The 23314-nt window shown below is 33.2% G+C and overlaps 4 protein-coding genes across 4 annotated transcripts; 3 read left to right on the top strand and 1 right to left on the bottom strand.

Moving 5' to 3' along the window:
* Positions 1–8609: 8609 nt before the first annotated feature.
* LOC133779909 (uncharacterized) lies at positions 8610–10255 on the bottom strand. The gene is made up of 2 exons (XM_062219809.1): positions 9545–10255; positions 8610–9457 (listed from the first exon to the last, which is right to left on the bottom strand). The coding sequence occupies exons 1-2, from the start codon at positions 10010–10012 to the stop codon at positions 8720–8722; spliced, it is 1206 nt and encodes a 401-aa protein (XP_062075793.1). The 5' UTR covers positions 10013–10255; the 3' UTR covers positions 8610–8719.
* On the top strand, positions 10256–11854 carry LOC133779962 (uncharacterized). Its single transcript, XM_062219855.1, has 3 exons — positions 10256–10263; positions 10437–11015; positions 11229–11854. The coding sequence occupies exons 1-3, from the start codon at positions 10256–10258 to the stop codon at positions 11734–11736; spliced, it is 1095 nt and encodes a 364-aa protein (XP_062075839.1). The 3' UTR covers positions 11737–11854.
* Positions 11855–16804: 4950 nt separating this feature from the next.
* On the top strand, positions 16805–17128 carry LOC133779957 (ion channel POLLUX-like). The gene has a single exon (XM_062219852.1). The coding sequence runs from the start codon at positions 16805–16807 to the stop codon at positions 17126–17128; it is 324 nt and encodes a 107-aa protein (XP_062075836.1).
* Positions 17129–22239: 5111 nt separating this feature from the next.
* On the top strand, positions 22240–23314 carry LOC133779948 (B3 domain-containing protein REM19-like). Its single transcript, XM_062219845.1, has 4 exons — positions 22240–22352; positions 22444–22619; positions 22818–23020; positions 23174–23314. The coding sequence occupies exons 1-4, from the start codon at positions 22240–22242 to the stop codon at positions 23312–23314; spliced, it is 633 nt and encodes a 210-aa protein (XP_062075829.1).

Below are 23314 nucleotides of genomic sequence, written 5' to 3'. Positions count from 1 at the left end.
TTAAAAATATAAAACCATACAATAATAAACATTAGCTAATATTATTTTACGTTGCTTTAGTTGCAAATAAGATTTTTTATATTGTATTAGTTTTATATTACGTTACTTAAAATTTGTATGAGTTTCTTTTAGCTGTTTTAGGTTGCATAAAGATGATTAATTTGCAAAATAAGGTTGCTATAGTTGTTTAAAATGCTGAAATTTGCATGTGAGTTTTTTTAGGATGCTATTGTATGCAACCTATGTTGCGACATATGCAACTTCTGCAACATTTGTTGCAAGCTCTTTTGCAAATTCTGCAATGTTTGGAACATCAAGTGATATATTTGCAGCATCTATTGCAACCATAATTTACAAATGAGATTTTTTAAGCTGCGTTAGTTGCATGGCATGTATAACATGCATTAATTTTTAAGTTGCATTTTGAGGTTACATTGGGTTGCACATGGCTTGTATTTCACACATGAATTGAGTTGCATGAATTGCATTTAAGGTTGTCATAGGTTGCATGAGTTGCATTTGACCCATGAATTGGGTTGCATTGAGCTTGCATTTGACACATAAAATATTATGTTCATTTTTCATGTTTAAATTTGTTTGGCTATTGCTTGGGGTTGCATGAGCGGAAATTAGTATATAAGTGTTTAAGTTGCATGGGTTACATGGGCTTGCATTTGAGATTGCAATGTGTTGCTTTAGGTTGCATGAGTTGCATAATGATGAAATTTGTAAATGAGTTTTTTAAAGTTGCATTAGACTTGCATTTGAGATTGCAATGGGTTGTACGCATGGACTTGCATTTGAGGGTGTAGTGGGTTGCATGGGCTTGCATTTGAGGTTGTAGTGAGTTACATTAGAATGATGAAATTTGTAAATGAGTTTTTTAAAGTTGTTTTATGTTGCATTAGGTTAAGTTGATTTAGGTTGCATTGACTTGCATTTGAGGTTGTAGCGGGTTGCATTAGGCTTGCATTTGAGGTTGCAGTGAGTTGCATGAGTTGTACAATGGTAAAATTTAAATATGAGTTTTTTATTTTTAAAGTTGCTTTAGATTGTATTGGGTTGTATGAGGCTTTCATCCAATGTTGCAGTGGGTTGCATGAGAATAAAATTACCATATGAGATTTTATGTTGCCATGGGTTAAATGAGGTTTCATTTGGTTGCCTTGAGTTGCATGGAATTCCAATGGGAGAGAGAGAAGAAATGCTGAGAAAATGAGAGACGAATTTTTGTGAAGCTTTTGATTTTTGTGATCATAATGAATTTTCATTTTTGTGAACTCAAATTTAGTTCTTATGGAACCATTAAGGATATGGATGCACATAAACCATAACATCCCAATTTTGATGCAATGATTAGTCTTTTTTTTTTTAAACAAAAATATTTTATTTATTTATTTTGTTATTTCTTTTTAGGAACTATAAATATGAATTTATATTGTACCTTAAACAACCAAAATTAATTGAGCAATACTCTTATAGTACATAAAAACAACATCTTTAACTTTCACTTATGCATTTATTGTTGTGGTCACATAGTAATTATAACAATAGTTTTTTTTTATTAAAATTTGGTACAGTAACATGTGTGGAGGGAACCTGAGAGAGAGGTTTGTGTATATATCGTATTATTGGAATAAGAAGCTTTAGATTAACGTAAAATTGAAAAACCATCATATATAAAAATGAAACATAATAAAAAATCACGTAAATGTAGAAAAAAAATGGGAAATTACCGTATTTGGGGTAAATTCCCTTACTTAATTCATTAAATCAAAAATTCGAGGGCATTTTGGTCATATTGTAAAATTGTTTGACCAAAATCAGATTCAGGGTATCATTTTGCCTCATTTTATTACAAAACACCAGGTCCAATTTGTCATTTAAAAAACCATAAAGACCAATCGAGTATTCGGGTAAAATGCATGGGCCAAACTAGTATTTTTCCTTTTTAAAATGACAAAATATCTTAAACCATGTCAATGATTAATTTTTTTTTTTTTTTTTTGTAAATAAATAATCCTACAATGTATCATTTGATACTAATGTTTAGTTTATACATGTAATATTACTAAAAATCACTTATGCCTATATTTTACACAAATCTCTATAATATATATATATATATATATATTATACTTTACAAACACAAACCTATATTTTATTCTTCTTGTAATAATTTTTAAAATAAAAATATATATATTATATATGTTCATTTAGAAATTAGTGGCAATTAAACATTGTAATAATTTGACAAACAATTATACAAAATTTAACTTGTATTTTTACTCACCTAATTAAAATGAATACAGAACATGATTAAAAACACAATTATTGACAACAATGTAATAGCAAACTCTACATTTCCATATTTCTCTCTTTCTTTCTTTATTTAGAAAGGGAATGAATTCTCATTAAATGGTTATAAAGGAACAAAGTCCTACAAATAAAAAAAAAAGTAGCAACAAATCTCACAATCAAGATTGCCCAAATACAATTAACCAACGAACTCGAACTGTGTGCGACAAAAACTCATAACAATAACAAAGAACACGGTAATAACAGGTCTAGCCTCTCTAATATACAAAACTCGGAGGATTGTCTTTTAAAGATAAACTATTAAGCGATGGTTCTCCATAACCGAATTGACAATACATCCATAAGACACAACAAGTCCATGAGCAATCTAAAAGGAAAGAATGACCCTACCAACACTAGCAAAAGCCAAGCTCACAAAGGACACCATTATTCAAAAACCAAACATAAACAAACCCAACAAAACATTCTAAAAGGAAAAACAACATAACAAAAAACAAAAAATTCCATAAGCCTCGTGCAATAGAAAGGGAGCAGCACCCCATCAGACCTATACCACCACCAACTCCCAACTCCACACCAGCACCAAGACCCGAGCCACCACCTAAACCAACCAAGCGAGACTCGTCGCACCACCATAATCGCCGCACAACAAGCCATGTCCTAGAGAAGATGAAGCCCTGCCCACGAAGCTTCCTCCATTAAACGGAGCACTGCATCCAGCACCAAACTTCAATGTCGGAGAACCATTCCCACTACACCGCAGAACCACCAACCAAGCATAAAAGCCGAAGGAGAAAAGCTGCATGAATCAAAGAATACACCACCATAAACCCCTGAGGTAGAAAACCCAACTCCCTCTCGGCCAAGGCTCAACTTGTTGGATTAAAATCCTATTATGGGCACATATGTATTAATGTATTATGCTATTATAAAGTTTGATACAAAATAAATTGACCAATTATGTTATAAGTATCATGATGTATTATTATGCTATGGAATAAATGTGTAGAAACCGGAAATCATATTTATAATTTGATGAGTGACCAAATTATAAATATCCAAAACTGATATTAATATCGGTTAATATATACGGTTGTGGTCCCTAAGAAACAATTCGACTCGTATTCTCTCATTCCCCATCACAGAGAAATACACAGAGAGAAACTGCTTTCTTGGAAGATCATAACCATGTCTGTATCATCACCAACAATGGCTTCAGGTTAGTGCTTCCGCTCTTGTGTCCATCTTCTTCTTTAACTTAACAAAGGATCTATAAAATTATGATTTAGGATTTCTCATATATGCATATATAGTGACATGATTTTGGATTATATGTTGGGGATTATTATTTGTTCATGTTATTTGAATGTATTAGAAATTCTAACAAGTGGTATCAGAGCCATGTTTGCTAGATTAATTGAAGATTGTATGATCGCATATACATAAAACAAAAACTGAATTAATATATATGTATTCAATGATGATTACGACTGAATATAAAATAAAATAAGACTATGTGACTTGATGATGATTTATGTATATATGTATCTACATAAATCAAAAAGAGTTTGACTGGATGGTTTTACATAAAATAAAATGTATCGCATATCATATCATAATCGAAAAATTCCATTGATGATATCGCATATGTTAAATTTCTTCATCATCAGAAAGCAAGAAAACAATACATAATGGAAAATCAAAACCCTAATTTTAGAAAAGCCCTAAATTTCTTTGAACAAATATCTAATATTTTTAATTAATTAATTGAAACAAAATATCACTAAAGTGATCTCTTTTGTGCAGATTAATTTAGTTAAAATATCAAGATAATTGTGTGTATGTAATTCATGCATTTATTAACTGGCTCAAAGGTAAGTTAATATTTGGCCAAGTTTCATGCATACATGTGGTGATAAATGTGTGACAACTGTAAGGTATTCCATGTGAGTAATATGTTTATCCAAAGATTGAAATATTGTTTGACATGATTTATTATCAATGTTTGATTGCTACAACAAGAGTACCGCTTACAGTTAATATTATTGTCCAAAGACTTGATATTGATGTTGTGTTTGGTATCTTAAGGTGGGATTAACCATTATTTGAATTTATTGTTTTATATGGATTTTATGTGAGCTTGATTTGTTATTTTATTCTATATTCGGTTAATTCATCTACTCATGCCACAATAACTGCCAACATTAACTATATTCCCATAATTAATGAGACAAATTTTCAAGGATTGGAAATGGAAATTACTTGTAAACCTTGGTTGCATGGAATTAGACTATGCATTAAGGCAAGAACAACATTCACCTCTTACTGCAGAAAGCACTCCTGATGAAAAGATGGAGTTTGAGAGATGAGACCATTCTAATTGCACGAGTCTAATGATCATGCAACAATGTATTCCAGAAGCCTTCAAAGGCACAGAATCTGAAGAGATCACTAAGGCCGCTGATTTCCTCGATATAATGAGAAACGTTTTGCTAGAAACGATAAAGTTAAAATGACTTCACTTCTGGCTTCCTTGATGTCCATGAAGTATGGAAATGTACCAAATTGCTTCAAAACTTAAGGCACTTAAAATTGAACTTTCTCTAGCCGATAGAAGGTGAAGAAGAAAGAAGACAACCCTTAAGGTTAGTGCAGGAAGAGAGAATCGTGAAATTAGTTTCTCTATCTTTCTTGAAATCGACAAAAGTATATGAATTAGTTTTATTTCAAACCGATATGGAAAATAAGTAAATACGATTCTTTACTCTGGAAAACTTAGTTTACTAAATTATATTATATGTTAATTGAGATGAACATTCCTTTTATAACTATGTTACTTCAAGAAAAAAATCTAAATTTCTTTACCGTCCCTCTATTACGTTAGGGGGACAAAAAACTTTAATAGGTATTGTTTGGTTTATGGCAAAGAAAAAACCACATCACTAATTTATACACTATCACTACATAGATTGAATTATATATGTAACGCATTGGTTACCCCAGAACAGTTACGGTGAACGGTGAACCGGAAACTTGACCTGCTACCCAAGTCCTTTGGTTAAAAACGTGTTCTAAGTGTTATTAACAGGCTAAGGTGGAAAATCAATAAAAAGGAAATGATATATTTTATTAAATAAATAAACTGTTCATGAGCTCATCAAAAACATTTACAAGTTGTTGGTAACACAAAGTGGTCACTACTGTTTCAAATTTACAAACCTGCCGACCTAAGCGGCAAAAATAGGGTAAACCCCCTAGTTCCTCTAAGAACTCCTTAGTTGTGGTGGTCAAGCGGCCGCATATGTACACATCACCACCTAAGCTCTCCACTCAAGGCTGGGTGAGCTTTTCTTTCCCTTTATCTGCACCACATAGCACCCATGAGCCAAAGCCCAGCAAGAAAACACAATATTGCATATAAACATTATCAAATGATTATCATTATAATCACACAGAGCTTATAGCTCTTAAACAGATGAGTGAATATCACTTGAGGTTCTAGAAAACCATACTGAGTGACTAACAAACAAGTCACTAACTTAACCAGAAGAGTGGCTGCTGGGTAAGTCACTAGCCTTAAACAGATGAGAGACTGATGGGTAAGTCTCTAACTTAACAGATGAGTGACTGATGGTTAAGTCACACAAGCGCTTATAGTATTCATCAAACTTGAGGTCAGTCTGGCATTAATGCTCTTTGAGTCATCCAATGCAGTTATCGATTAGATCTAATCTTTACTGGCTTGCGTTGAACATGCTAAGGCCGTCTTGACTTATGAGTCAGCACTGTGTGACCAGTGCCCAGTACCACTGTCGAACCTGACTAATGAGTCATAGCTTCACAGTTGATACTGACACCTTTTCCAATTCTGACTAATGAGCCAGTACCATGCACAAGTGAGCAAGATTTGCTAAGCATTCAATAATCAATCCATGTCCACATTTACACAATCAACATGCTTCATGAACAACCATGGGGTGCAGTTCTCTTACCTCTGGTTCGAGCGAGAATTAATGTAAGAACGACCCTTGAGAACGACCTGTCTTTTGCCCCTTAGCGGATACCTGGTCATAACCAATTATGGGATTCCACCAATAAAATTAATAACAAAGGGTTCCCAAACCAAAACCTAGCCTCCGAGACATCGAATACTACTAAACTGGGTAGTAGGATCGATCCTGAGGCCTAAGGCTTGAATCCCCAAGCCAAAAACCCATTTCTGGCCAAAATGCCACTAAGGGCCGCGGCCCTCCTTGGCCATGTCGTGGCCCGCCCCTCAAACAAAGGCGACCTCCATTAGCACCTCTCAAGAGTAGCGACCCTCCTTGGCCATGCTGCGGCCCAACCCCCAGTTCAGCCAAAACTCTGGTTTTTCTTCCCCTGCGATTTTCCTTGGAACCAACCTTTCAAACCAGGCTCAAACACCTCTCAAATATCCAATACAACCCCTAAACTTGATCTATATCACACCCTTAGCAAAACCCAAGTTAAACCCCAACCAAAACTTCCATCAATTCCAACAATCCACCACAAAATCATAAGCTGAAACTAACAACTAAAACAGAGCATACATGGAAACTAGTGGCTAAAAACTTACCTCAAACTTAGGTTGTGGTGCTCTTCAATGGTGGAACACTCTTCCAAACTCCCAAGACCTACTTCCCAAGCTAGAATCCTCAACAAGAGCTCAAAATCACAAAGGAGATGGAGGAAGGAGAAGGTATGGGTAAGCTTCACTAAGTTGCTCTGTTTTCTCCTCAATGCTACAGCCTAAATCAGTTTATATCTATCCTAGGGGTAAAACGACCATTATACCCCTAGGCCAATTAAGGGTTTCTAAAGGCTCCCAAGGGCAAATTTGTCCTTTCCAACCTATCTCGTTAATCATAATTAACGCTCTCCAATTCCCACTATTCTCAATAATCCCAAACACCAATAATTCATATCCCGTTACCCTTTAACTCCCGGTAACGCTCTAATCATTAAAAACACACCGAGACTCATCCCGAGCCTCAAACTTAAACCTGTTATGACTAGACCGCTAATTAATATACCATGGTCATCTCATGCCGAATGGCTCGAACAAACCCACATTATAATGTGGTCTCAACAACATATCATTGACATGCATACAATTATACCATCAACGGGCCAAATTACCATCACACCCCTGCAATTTAAAATGTGGACCCACATGCATGCATTTAACATCATATTATAATATAATTCACATAAACATGCATATTGTCATTTAATGGCATAATTAAACAAGTATGACCCTCCCGGCCTACCATTCCTGCCATTAAACCATATCGGAGAATTCAGGGCATTACAATATATTTATTAATTATTAGTTTCTTTAAAAAAAATTAAATATTGTATATTTATGATGTACCAGATTTGTTGTTGATTTGATTGATAGTTAACACTTTGTTCATTTACAATACTTTCTAGAAATTTTATTTTATTCTTGTTTTCCTTTATAGTCAAAATCCTAAAAGTAGGTTACTTTTTCTGTTTTTGTATAAAGGTTCACCGGTTAGGAAAGATATTGAATGTTCCAGAGAGATTTCTAAAGCATCACTCGTTTCCTGGGTCTGGTCTTGCCGTACGTGTCATTGGGGATGTCACTCTGGGGAATTACCTGGATACACTCCGCCTGGCATGCTATGTTTACTATGTAAAAACTACGGCTAATGAATTTATTTTTTCTGTTTCTCTTCAGTTAAATCTTTTTTTTTTCTCAGGTTGATGAGATTTTCATCCAGTCAATCAAGGATGTTGGGCTTTATGATGTCATCTGGCAAGCTTTTGCTGTGTTTTTACCTGTAAGAACTGTTGGGGTTCAAGGTGATCAAAGAACACATGGTCATGTTGTTGCCCTAAGGGCAAGTCCAACCCACGGCATATATCACAGCATCCCCTCATATTTGCTGTTTTTTACTCCTCCAACCCACGGCAATGGCAGCTGCATATATGCTGAATTGCTACAGTACCCCAATATATATGCTGGGGTACTGTAGCTACGGCAAATGTCATTTTTTTTTAATAATCTTATATATATATTATTTAAGTTTAAAATTAATTTATTTTGATTAAGTTAAATTGTAAATGCTTAGATTAATTATTTTTTGGAAGTTTTTAATTACAATTTAGATATATCATAATTATATATATTTTTTACACAATTTTAGTTAATTTATATAATACACTCATAAAAAATAATAATTAACATTGACATATAATTAAAGAAATACTTAACAAAATACAATTAAAACATTACAAATTTAAACATACATTCATTAAAAAAACATACATTATAAAGGTAAAATGAAATACACCAAACATAAATCGGAAGCAATGACATAGATCTTAAAAAAAAAGAAACTACGATAATAATTTAATAATTTGGGAAATCATTTTTCATTCCGTCAAGATAATCAAAGTATTGACTAAAATTTCCTGGGAGGTTCGTCTCAGATCCTTGGCCTTCATCTGTAGCTCCTTCTCCGTGAGCTTCATTAAATCGAGATCCTTCATTTTGAGATGCTCGATATTGGGATCCTTGATATTGAGAACCTTCTCTTTGTTCACCATATTTAGATGTTTGTGCTCTTCTTTTGTAAATTTGTCTCTTTTCATTTTGAATAAACTGGCGAAATTCTGGATCGGATATAGAATTCAAATCCGTAAATAGTATTTTATTCTCTTCTTTCATTTTAGCCAATTCAACCTTCTGTCGTCGAATTTCATTCCTTTCTGAGTTACCCTTTTCTATAACTTCGACAAGCTTTTGATTTTGCTCCATTAATTTTTTAAATTGGTCATCACTTTTTTGTTTTTCTTTTGCCTTTTTCACACCGATAGGTCGTTTACTTAAATTAGTAGTAATTTCATCGTCATTCACATTAAGATCAAATGAATTCATACCAGTGGATGCTGGTGCCGATGACTGGACACCATGAGAATATGATTGGGGCGAAGTAAAATTACGATCTTCTTCTTGGATTCTAATTCGTGCACTAATGTTGTCATTTGTAAATTTCTCAATATCTTTAAGGATCGGCCACACATGATCAAATTTGAATCCTCTGTTATATTTTGGATCTTGTGCTAATAACATCTTCGCTTGATTTAACTGTTCAAATATAAATAAGAGAATGAAGTGAATAAAAATTGAAAAAAAGTTAGTGACTATAAATAAAGTATACTAATATATACTCACAATATCTTCTTGTGAAGCACCACTGGGATTTTTATTTTGAATTTGGTTAACGCATCCCCTTAATTTTCCAACCGCGGTAAGAATGGTCGTCATTCGAGTTTGCAAAGATCTTACAGGTCTAGGTCGAAGAAGAAACTTTTCAGACGAGTGATACTCCGCTTCAACTCTTGACCAAAACTTCTCTTTTGATTGGTATCTGCCTATGACAGGATCTTGAGACACGTCAAGATACACATGGCATAAATTCATATCTTCCTCAATCGAGTATGACACAGTACGAATTGAAGTCATTTTGGAGCAAAATATAAGTGTTTCAGAAATATGTTGAAGGTGTGTGGTCTTCTTCAAAGAGTAATATGCACTTATATAGGGATGTAAAAATTGGATAAAGATCTGATTTGACAACACACTGCCAAGAGATAAGATAAGATAAGATATCATATCTTCGAAATCAACGGTTGAGATCATAGTCAAAGTAATCCACGGTCCAAATCAATTCGTCAAGATTCTTATCTTTAAATTTTAAAATCTGATTTGACAACACACTGCCAAGAGATAAGATATCATATCTTCAAATGCAACGGTTGAGATCATAGTCAAAGTAATCCACGGTCCAAATCAATTCGTCAAGATTCTTATCTTTAAATTTTAAAATATGATTTGACAATACACTGCCAAGAGATAAGATAAGATAAGATATCCTATCTTCAAATGCAACGGTTGAGATCATAGTCAAAGTAATCCACGGTCTAAATCAATTCGTCAAGATTCTTATCTTTAAATTTTGAAAAATTAAAGATAAGATTATGTACACTATAAAATATGGATATCATGCAGACCATAATACACACACAAATTAGCTTTGATAAAAGATAAATTCTTATTATGGCAGTTCATCTTATTTATCATCATCTTCTTCATCTTCAGATGATGATTATTATGATGATCTAGAAAATCAAGTGGTATGTCAAATTACTGCAAACAACAATTTTTGCATCACTCAACACCTCAATAACGATGGGTCACACCGGGGCTCAATTCCTGGTCATATAGTTATCAACCATGACCGAGAAAATGCTGATCGCAATCTCTTCAATGACTATTTTGCAGAAAATCCCTGGTTTAATGATTCGATGTTTCGACGAAGATTTCGAATGGGTCATCCTTTATTCTTTCGTATATTTGATGCTATACAAAGGCATGACAATTACTTCGTCCAACGAAAGGACGGACTCGGTAAACTTGGGTTGTCCGGCTTGCAAAAGGTAATAGCTGTATTTCGAATGTTAGCATATGGTGTACTGGCAGATGCTGCTGATGAGTACATAAAAATTGGAGAATCTACAGTTTTAGAAAGTTTGAAGCGATTTTGCCGTGCTGTTGTCGAGGTGTTTGAAGCTCGCTATCTACGATCACCTAACGTTGATGATGTTGCAAGGCTACTCCACATTGGTGAACGCTGGGGTTTTCCAGGAATGCTGGGTAGTTTAGATTGTATGCATTGGAAATGGAAAAATTGTCCAACGGCTTGGGGAGGGCAATATGCCGGTCGTAGTGGATCCCCAACCATTATTCTTGAAGCTGTAGCTGACTATGACCTTTGGATATGGCATGCATATTTTGGTCTACCGGGATCTAATAATGATATTAATGTGCTGGAGGCATCCCATCTTTTTGCTAATCTTGCTGAAGGTATTGCTCCACCCGCTAATTATGTCATCAAAGGTAAAGAATATAATATGGGTTATTATTTAGCTGATGGTATATATCCAAAATGGTCTACTCTTGTTCAAAGTATTCACGATCCACGTGGTAAGAAAAAAAAGTTTTTTGCAATGAAACAAGAAGCATGTAGAAAAAATGTAGAACGCGCATTTGGAGTATTGCAGTCAAGATTTGCAATCATGGCAGGACCAGCGCGCTTATGGAACAAGAGAGTGTTACATGATATAATGACTTCTTGTATTATTATGCATAATATGATAATAGAAGATGAACGTGATGTTAATGCAACAACTGAAGAACGAGTTGACGTGCAAAGTCCAGAAGTGGAGATGCTAGGTGATGATGATACTCGGTTTCAAGAATTCCTTGCTCGACATAAAAAAATTAGGGATAAAGAAGCTCATATTGAACTTCGAAATGCATTAATTGAACACTTATGGGACGAGCATGGTAACTCCGAGAATTAGTTAAATTTAATCAATCTATCTACGTGTTATTTAAGAGTTAATTAAATGTAACGGTTTTTTTCTTACCTCTAGTAATGTAATATGTATTTCAGTAAATTTAATATGATTTTTTTTTAAATTAGTGGAGTTTAAATAATTTAAATATTTTTGTCAAATTATTAATAATTTCATCTTATTAAAATAATTAGTTTGATATAATAATTGTGATGGTTTTAGTAAAATAATATAATAATAAAAAGTATTCAATTATGTAAAAGAATAATAATATAATAATGAAGAATATATTTTTTGGTGTTGTGGTTGGAATGGAAAAAAATAAGATGCTGAAATTTTATCATATTTGGTGATGGTGCAACGACAAATATGGTGTTGTGGTTGGAGATGGCCTAAGCATCTCCAACCTTGACACCAAATTTGGTGTCACACCAACGTCAAATTTGGTGTCAAAAACTATTTTCACTCCAATCACAACATTAAAAACTACACACAAAAAAATATTCTTTATTATTATATTATTTTTTTAAATAAGTTGAATATTCTTTTTATTATTATATTAATTTATCAAAATCATCACAATTATTATATCTAATTAATATTTTAAATAAAACTACTAATTAATTACATGACAATAATACTATATAAATAATTAAAACTCGATAAATTAAAAAATCATATTGCATGTAGTAATATAAAGATTACATCACTAGAGAAAAAATATTACATTCATGGAAAAAAATATATTATATTAAATTAGATTAAATTAAACCTAAAAGATACCCTTGAAAATATTACATTACATTAGATTAAATTAAACATATGATTTAAGTTTATAATGTTTTATTGTATAATTTTGAGTATGTTTCGTATGCATTACTATTATTAATATTAAAAAAAATTGTAATGTGATTGTGAATGTTGAGAATGTGTACTATTGATTATAATGAGAATGTCATGTTTAATGTGTTCAATTTTAATTTTTTTAATGTGTCTTTAAATTTGTAATGTTTGTATTGTGTAATATTAAAAAAAATACAAATATTTAATAATGTTTTATTTAAATTATATTTAAAAAAAAATTTGTGGTATATACAATTTAATCTCTACATAATAAACTAAATTCTAAATTATATATATAATAATATAAATATATATATAAATAATAATATAAATATATATAATAATAATTATATATAATAAAATAATAAAAGAAAAAAAAAAAGAATACCGTGTGCTACAGTACACAGCACATATGTTGTGTACTGTAGCAAACACAACAAAATGCCGTCATATATAATGTTACATTGGAGATACTGTAACATCAAATATAAATTTTTAGTGTTACATTATAGATGGCTTTAGAACTGTTACAAATGAAGACAGGATGACGGCAGACTGGAAAACCTTCAATTGTCCATTGTACATGATGCTTGATATGTAGCTTTCTTTCACACACTTAGCGCTGCTCTACTAAGCAGCACAAGGCAATCTGCGAGCCAGAGCCCCCTCACCTCCTACTTTTGATAAAAAGAAAGAACTATAAGAATTGTTATGGACATGCAAATAGACTGGCAAGTGCAATACCATATACAACATATATAAAACTAATTGGATAAAAGATAAAAGAACAAAAATAAATAAATAACACCATATACATATATAAAACTCTGTTTGGATAAAAGATAAAAGAAAAATAAATAAATAAATAACCTTCCCGGAAGAAAAAAAAACTGAACAAAACAAAAAAATACTTTAAATATGTATTTATATAAACCATACACAATTATAAAAACTGTGTATATATTTTTTGCAGAATTAAAAAATTATTTTAACTTTTTTTCTGTACTTTAAAAATGAATAATGATGTAGTTGTTTAATTAAAATATATATAATTTGAGTCACACAATTTTTATTAAGATCTACCTAAAAAAAAAATTTCTTATTTAAAAAGTTAGTGTAAATTTAATTATTTATTTTTGAAAAGATATTAATTTATTTTTAAGAGACTATACATTATTATTCATTTAAAGAGTACAAGAAGAAAATTAAAAAAATGAAAAAAAAAAAAAACAATTTATGCCTGATATTTTTATGATATCATATGATGATGTTGTATGAATACTACTCTATTTCCATCGGAAAAATTAGTTTTATTATTTCTTTCTTTTAATTTCTCTCCTAACAAAGCTTTATATAACCCCCAATACTAAGCCTAATAAAGTAATCATATGGGCACACAAAATAAGCACTATCACTATGTGTAATTGGTTTTAAAATTTGACTCCTATTTAATACTAAACCGATTCCTCTTCCCCAAGTTAAAGCAAGATTACATAATAATTTGCATGTCCATAACATTATTATTTCTTTTTAAATAATTTTCTTGAACGTCTCTTTATATTTTTCATAATTGGATAATAATTTGCATGTGCATGAAAAAATCTAAAATAGGGGCATGATATTTGCCCTTAATGATAAGGCGTCGTCGTTTTTTAGCATAGCAAAAATTTATAATTATAGTAGTTAGTTATTCTATTAGTTTTTGAAAAAATTCGAATGATTTACTGTGTCAAAATAAGAGTTCAAAAAGTCAATTGTAAGCACGACTATTATTTCTATACGCATGTAAAACATATTTTTTGAACCTTGATTTTGGCACAATAATTTATTTAGAAATTCTCAAAAATTAGGTACAATGTAACTATCGTATGCAAATTGAGTTATAAATTATTCACGTACTAAAAAAAATAGCTATGCCTCTATTGGTGGGCAACTCATGCCCCCACACTTTACCCTAACATTATTACATCCAATACATCATATTTTCCCCTAAAAAAATACATCATAGCTCAGAATTGCTAAGGAAATATCATGCCGTTATTAATACAATTCAATATCAGATCACACATATTTAAATTTAATAAATGTGTCATATTGTTATTGGTGCAATTCAATATCGAATCATACACATTTGAATTTAATAAATAATATGGAATGATATAGTAATACTAACACACAAGCATAACCACTAGTTAAAGATAAAGCAGGGATATTTTTCATCACCCAATGTATATTTATGGTCAGTTTTTTTAACGAAAATATTTATGGTGAGATTAATCATTATACTATATCGAGCAGCATCAAGCTCATAAAAGATTCTTTTTCTACATATCATCGAACCCCTATCAAACTGGTATCGAGCAAAAAAAATTGTCGAAAACTCAAATCTCGTAATCTCTCTAAAAAAACTCAAAAAATACACTAATTTAGGCTCAAATCTGTTCAAAATAACAAAAAAAAAATGTAAACAAATAATACTCATCACATAAAACGAACAAAGTAACAACAATATGAATAGATAGGATTAGCCAACTATTTTCTAAATACCAAAGCTACTGCATCATCTTAGCAACTAAAAGATAAAATTGGCCTAAGAATGGTTAGATTAATTGGCATGCATAGGTTTATCTAAATTTAAAGATAAAGACCAGGAGTGAGTGATGATAAGTTATCGGAGAAAGCAATTAAAAGCCAAAGGAGTGGCGCCGTAGTGAGAGCTGGAGTTCGCACCAAGAAGTTTTGAATGTTTTTTATTTATTCTCGAGTGGAAAGAAATGCATCATAACAAAGGGTGTTATCGGAATTGTGATTAAAAAATGGGTATTAATTTAAACTTTAAAATCTTTGGGTAAAAACTGAATAAGCCTTCCAAAACCGGGTATAGCATGTAATTTCAACTACTCTCTTGTTACAAACCCTATATAAATTAGTTTTAGAAGGATTTGGAATGAGTAAATACAATTGTTTGCTATAGAAAAATTATTCGGAGTTAGTGCATATCTAATGGAGTGTTATATTAGTAATGTATTGCTAAAATATAGTTCATTTTAGAAAATACTTGTTCTAATAATATGTTAAAAGTTGTGCCAAATTTGACACATGCTAAAAGTTGTGTCAAATATGACACACAATATAGTATGATGCATATATTGCATCACCATAAATACTACACTTTTTTATTTACTTTTAAGTAATTTTTATTATTTTAGTATTATTTTTATCTATTAACATTAAATACTAGATTTTTATCTTATTATTTAATTATTATCTTTAACTATAAAAATAAAATATAAAAGAAAATTATTACTTTTGTATATTTTCAATAAATATCAAATGAGCATTAATGAAACATTGATTTTTGCACAAATTTTTACAATTGCGCATTAGAGCATAGTGCTAACAATTGTGCAAAATATATCACATATTGATTTTTTGTGCTAAATATAGCACAATATTTACATCTCTCATTGAAGATGGTCTTAGATGTTAATTGAGACGAACATTTTTTCTTTTTTAATCAAAGAATACCACATCATTAATTTATACCCTACAACCATATAGATTGAATTATATATATTATTAAATAACCCCTCAAATAAGCTATATTTAAAGATAAATTGTTTTCTATCTAAAAAATTTTACAATAATTTATAACAGTTATCAAAGGATGGGTGAGGATTCAAGATTTTATAAAGGAACATTAATTTTTCAGTATGAAGATTTAAAAGTAACATTAATTTTTCAGTATGATTATCTTCAAAATTTTAAGGGAGAGTTGTTATGTCTTAAAACAATAACAAAAACATTACTTACTATAGAAAATAACATATATTTATTTGGATATATTTATACATATGCTTATGAAATGAGAATTTTTCATAAATATGACTTTTATACCAAAATTTTGTAAAAATGTAGGGGAAAAACTTTTCCCAAATTTTATGGGAAAAATTCAAAAGAAAGTTGAAAAAAGAATGGGAAAATGCAGACAACGATCAAATTGCTAAATTCCTCCATCGACTAAGTTTCGATCAAGACAAGGACTCTGATCATAACTTGATACTTCGATTGACTCTATGATCTTCATCAGAAGTTTGGATCGACTCTCTGACCTCCCTCCCCGCCTCCGACCTCCACCAATATTCATCCGAAGTCTCACCCTTCTGCGATGTGAGAAAAATAGTTCTCAGTCTATCCTTATGCCAAGCTGCTTGCTCTTCTGTTTGCAACTATGTTCCATATTGGGTTTGGTGGATTGGCATTGTATGTTGTCAATACCAATAGCTATGCAGAAGCTCTTTGGATTTCGTGGACTTTTGTAGCTGATTTTAGAAATCATGCTAATACTATTGGACCAAGAGTTGTTTTTGTCTCGATAAGTTCGGGTGGTATGCTTATATTTGCAATGATTCTTGGGCTTGTTTCGAATGCCATATCCGAGAAGGTGGATTCATTAAGGAAATGGAAGAGTGAAGTCATTGAAAGAAATCACATACTCATTCTTGGCTGGAGTGACAAACTGATTGGTAGATTCTTCAAATACCTTCAAATTTAATGACTTTAAGTAATTACTAAAACATGATTTCTCTTTCAGAAGTATTTGAAGCATCTGTTTTTGGTTGTATATGCTACTAGAATGTCTTTGTTTTTGGTTTTTAGGTTTCTATTTGATAAATGGTACATTGTTAAATTATAGGGCTGAATAGCTCTAAAAGGAACTTATTGTGTCAAGGTTTTCAAAGTTTAACTTTGAAGTCAACATTGTTGACCAAGAGTACAAATGACCTTTTTTTTGGTGAATAAGAATTATTATATTGCTCAAAATCAATCATTTACACTATTGGATTTCTGATGGATTATCTACCTCTATATGACTTCCACTCCATATGCCTAACTTATATCCATGTATCTAACTTTACAATTTTTGAATCCACTCATTATCTCTATCTTGTTTCCTCTTGTACATTAATACAATAAGCTTCAATTTCAGCTCTGTTTTGATGCTCTCTAAGGTATGATTTACATGCCAAATCTTGCAAGACCACAATGCATCATTTCGGACTCTCCAAAGATGATATACTAATGCAGAGACAGCTGCAATGCAGAAACTTCTCCTGAGCTTGCTGAGATATTTCGCTTTGGAAAACCAGTGCAGTAACTTGTCAAAATTCTCTGTTTGTGCTCGGCATCCTAGCCAGTCCTTCATCTTCGCTAGGCATTGTTTGCTATAATTACATTGAAAGAAAAGATGAGATATCTCTTCATTATGATCCCCACACAGCAAACATAACTTGTCCATTGCAGGCCAAAACCGACTGAGATACTCTCTGGTTCTCAGTTTCTGGGGCATAGCTAACCACAGTATGTATCTGTGCTTCGAAATACTACATCTCTCCCAGACATACTTCCTCCATTGAACCTTGGGTTGTTGATCATATAACATTGAGTGTCCAATTTGAACACTATACTTCAGTGCTATAAATGATGCTCTGTCCATTTTTGCTCTGAACAACTCCTTGATTTCTACAATTTTCCTCCAATACCAGCTGCAATTGTATTGCACTGGGTAAGTCCACCAGTCCATGGTTTTCAAATATATACTATGAATCCACCTTACCCATAGATTATCCTTCTTAGTTGCTATTGCCCATACATACTTTCCCAAAGCAGCTATATTCCATTCCAACACTCTCCTGAATCCTAGGCCTCCTGCTGATTTTGGTGTGCATACAGCAGACCAGGCGACTGCTCCTGGACTATGAGAATCAGCCACTCTCTTCCAAAGAAAGGCCCTGCAAATAGCTTCAATATCCTTCAATAACTTTTTTGGCAACACCATAATTTGGGCCCAGTAAGAGTGTATGGACAGCAAGACTGAATTTATTAGAATAGCTCTAGCACTATAAGATAAGTTCCTAGAACCCCACTGATGTATTCTAGCTACCATCTTTTCCAGTATAATCCCACATTCAGCAGTTGTTATGCGCTTAGAATAGATAGGGATGCCCAAATATCTGAATGGTAAAGAAGCTTTTCTGAAACCCGAAGCTTGCACCACTCTGTCAATCTCTAAACCAGACATACCACTGCAATATATTGCAGATTTAGCTTCATTTGGAAAGAGTCCCGAAGTCTTAGAGAAGAGTTTGAGTCCCCTAAGCATCCATAGAATAGATACAAAGTCTCCATGACTGAATAATAGAATATCATCAGCAAAACAAAGGTGATTCAATTTCAAACTTGCACATCTATCATGGAATTTATAACCTGGATAAGAGCTAACTTTAAGCATAATCCTAGATAGATACTCCATACCAAGCACAAATAATAGGGGGGACAGCGGATCACCTTGCCTTAGTCCTCTTTTGGCCTCAAAAAAACCATTTAGTGACCCATTAATCATCAGTGAAAATCTGGGAGAGCGAACACATACCATGATAATTTGTATAAATGCCTGAGGAAACTGAAATGCAGTGAGCATTTCTTCAATAAAATCCCATTCTATGGTGTCATAAGCTTTCCTCAAATCCAATTTGATCATGCAACTTGGCCTACAACTTTGCCTCCCATAATATCGAACTAAATCTTGACATATCATGATATTATGAGCGATATATCGTCCATGCACAAATCCCCCTTGATTTTCTGCAATTAATTCTGGTAACACTTGCCGAATTCTTGAACATATCATCTTAGAAGCAACTTTATATATGACATTACAACAAGAGATGGGTCTAAAGTCACATACTGTATCAGGACATATACTCTTGGGTATGAGTGTAATGGCTGTGTTGTTAATCTCCTTAAGAAGCTTACCCGAATTCAAGAACGACAATACTGCTGTAGTAACCTCCGGACCCACTAAGCTCCAATTATCTTGATAAAAATAGCTGCTAAATCCATCTGGGCATGGTGCTTTCAAACCTGGAATACCAAACATAACAGCCTTAACCTCCTGAGCTGAATAACTTCTTGTGATATTCTGAATCTGTATTGTATTTAAAACTGGTCCAAGCTGCATAATTGACCGAGAAACTGCTCTCCTTTGTACCATATTTGTCCCCAACAAATTTTGGTAGTAATCCAAGAAGGCTTTTTTAATATCAGTAGAAGAGTCTACCCAAACCCCTGCCTCAGTCTTAATAGACAAAATGCTATTCTGAGTTCTCCTAGCCTTAAGAGAAGCATGAAAGACATGTGTATTTTCATCACCATACACCATCCAAGCCACTTTAGCTTTCTGAGCTAAGAAACTCAGATAAGCCTTATGGAAAAATAGGAAATGCTCTCTAGCTATCCGTTCTTGAGCAATCAACCTATCATTGAATGGTTCCTTCTGCAATTGTTCCTGAACATCCTTCAAAGTTAATGCGGCCTTAAATTCTGTCTGCTGAATGTTCGAGAAACCTTCTCTATTTATAGCCAAAAGCACTTGCTTCAGTCTTTTAAGTTTAGAAACAACCTGAAACATTGGAGAGCCCACAACTGAAACATTCCAATTAGTTTGTACTTTTACTGCAAAACCAGGAGCCTCTTTCCACATTCTAAAGTACCTAAAAGGCTTCTTCTCCCCCTGAATCTCAAAGGAAAAATGGATCAGAATCGGACTATGGTCAAACACTCCTTCTGGTAAAAATACAACTTCTGAATTAGGAAATTGATCAATCCATTGTGAATTCACTACAGCTCTATCAATCTTCGAATACACCCTCTCCTCAGCCCTCTGTTTATTATTCCAGGTATAATAGCACCCTGAAAATTTCAGGTCTTCCAACTTACAGAATTGCAGGCATTGTAGAAAAGTACTTGACAACTTAGTGGTAGTCTTTTTGCCAATTCTATCTTGTAAAAGTCACATATCACCATCCAAGGTTCAGTGATACCACCAGCCAAATCTTGTAAATCCTTCCATAGTTGCTCCCTAAAAGACTCAAGATTATAGCCATATACAAAGGTGACCAGAAATCTGCCTTTCTTATTTGGAACCTGTACAACACAGTGAATAAGTTCTGCAGTACAAAGCTTGATATCCAAGGAGAAAACTCTTGGGTTCCAAGCAATTATTATTCTACCCTTATCGACCCAACAATTATTGGTCGAGAAACACCACCCAGAAAATAAACTTGTATATATAGAACCCATATTCTTATTCTTCACTTTTGTTTCGAGCAGACTAACCAAGCCAACCTTCTTTGAAAAAATCAACTGCCTGATCTCCCTATGTTTTTGTTGGCTGTTAATCCCCTGTATATTCCATGTAAGTATTCTATCCATTCTGGGTAGAGGGTCCTCCCCCCTCTCTTCTTGTTTTACTCCCCTGTGACAATTCAATCTCAAAATCCCTATCCAACAAACCAAACTTGTTGGTCACAATCGTGTGATGAACTATAGCCTCCTGTGTTTTAGCTCCTTTATTAACTGTCTGAAAGCCATCTTCATCAACAATATCTTTATTTGCATTTGGTTTTGGGATCCTCTGTTTGGGAACCCATTCCTGTTTGACTGCCTTGTTCTTCCTACAAATGTGAGCTTCATGTCCTAAACCAGAGCAATTCATGCAGATAGTGGGTTTCCATTCATATTCCACAAATATATCCACCTCCTGGTCCAATTCATTCCAGAAACTTATTCGATCCGGAAATTCTTGCTTCATGGTCACCTCAATAAGAATCCTAGGATAAGCTAATCGATCTCTATTCCTGGTAATAGCATCAACTTGGATTGGTTTCCCAATTTGACCCACTATCTTGAAAAGTGACCGCTCACCCCAATACTTAAGATCAAGACCACTCAATTGAACCCAAGTCGGAATGGAATCAATATCCTCTTTAGAAAAATCATCGATTGGGTTCCATGGTTTCATTATCAGAGGTTTCCTCCCAAAAAACAAATAACCTCCATCCAAAATTATGTTCCTCATTTCCATAGACAAAAATCGAATGATGAAAATACCTGATGAGAGAATCCCAACTTTGTCTACTTGATCTTTCCATAATCTCCTCACAAAGCCATCCAGAATTCGAATTGGCGGGTTAGCACCAAGCACATAGCATACTATGGAAGACTGCCAGTAATTCACCTCGTCTGCTATGTCTTCTTCATCAATTTTAACTCCTGAAATCTTCCCCTGGCTCATAGCACCTGTTCCTACAGTATTCTTCTCTTTGACTCCAGAAGACTCAACATTAAGAGGATTAGTCTGTAAAATCGGAGACAAACCAGCCTTACCCATATCAACATCTTGCATGACTTGTTTAGAGGCCGATAACCAGTCATCCATATTCTGACAAATTCCTTTGGTCGATGCTGGAGTAGAACCACCGTGCACTCGCATAACTTCTTCACCTTGTTCATCCTCTGACATCTCCAACTCCTTAATCCCTAGAATAGCATCCATAGATCGTGTTTTGATGACCCTATCAGAGGATGAAGGACCTGTTTTCTTGATCTTGCCCTTCGATTTGCCTTTCCCCCCAGCCTTTGATCCCCTTGCCATGGCTCCGATGAGAACACCGAGAGAGAAAAAAAACGCGGGAAAAGGTTTTTCAATTTCTCTATAGTACAAATGACCTTATTTTGATGATATTGAAACAAATATTTGATTTTACTTTGGACTAACATTTTCTTGATGTCATAGTAAGTCAATCAAAAGATCATACCAAAGAGATGGAATCAAGACGCACAAAAGAACGCCAATTTCAAGAGGATTCCAAGAAGACCAAAAGATTCAAAGCAAGCATCAAATCAAGACTTGGTTACAAAAGGGTTGGCCAGAATTTGTGAAGCATTATTCCATAGGAAGAGGTCATAAGCTAACTTTTAGATATATGATGGGAACTCTGATATTTATGTTGTCATATTTAATACAAGTACCGTTGAGATAGATTATCCTGCTACCCTTGTTCATTTTGGTATGCCTAACATCGATGTCAAACTCCGAGTTCCCAAGAGGGAAGTTATTGACGACAGTATTGAAATCTTGGATGAAATCGGAGTAAAATCTTCATGTTCTCAGCCTTCTAAGAGAATGAAAACATATCCTCCAGGTAAAACTCAAAGCAACTTATCTTGATTGAAAGTTGCATACTCATCACAGTGCAATAGTAGTTGAGAATTCAATGATCAAATGGAGCTCAAAGAATTCTAAGCTAGACTAGAAGGCTTGTGGGCTAACTCTTACAATTATTTATAAAATTCTAAGTACAAATATTTATGTTATGATATATTTGTTTTATACAATACAGGAAAACTTGATTCACCTTCTAAAAGTACAGATAAATCTGACACTAACACGGCAAAAAAGATGAATAATGGGATTCCTAAAACTAAGAAAACATTGGATAAAAGTGAAAGAATTGCAGCTCTTCAGAGGACTGTTGGTTTCAAATCTGAACACCCATATTTCAAGATGGTCATGCAACCATATTATATCCTTGGTAAAAACATGGTAGGCTTCCTTTGTTAGAGTACTATACCAGTACAATGTTTGTTAAATCTTATGCTTCCTTAGAACAAACTGTTTACTTTTTTTCTGTCTGTCTTTCTTTAGAATGTGTTCTCATATGCCTTAGTTTCCTTATTGCATTTCGTTTTGTTACAGACCTTTCCACCATTATTTGCAAAGACACATCTCAATAACAGATCTTATGATGTAACCCTCAAAGTTCCAAATGACAACAAAACTTGGCCTGTGAAGTACACTTATAAAAATGTGTTACGTGAAGACTTAATGGACAATTAA

The sequence above is a fragment of the Humulus lupulus genome, chromosome 1, assembly GCF_963169125.1.
Source record: "Humulus lupulus chromosome 1, drHumLupu1.1, whole genome shotgun sequence".
NCBI lineage: Eukaryota > Viridiplantae > Streptophyta > Magnoliopsida > Rosales > Cannabaceae > Humulus > Humulus lupulus.
The sequence above is the reverse complement of the archived record's forward strand: the minus strand, read 5'-3'. Positions and strand labels throughout refer to the sequence as shown.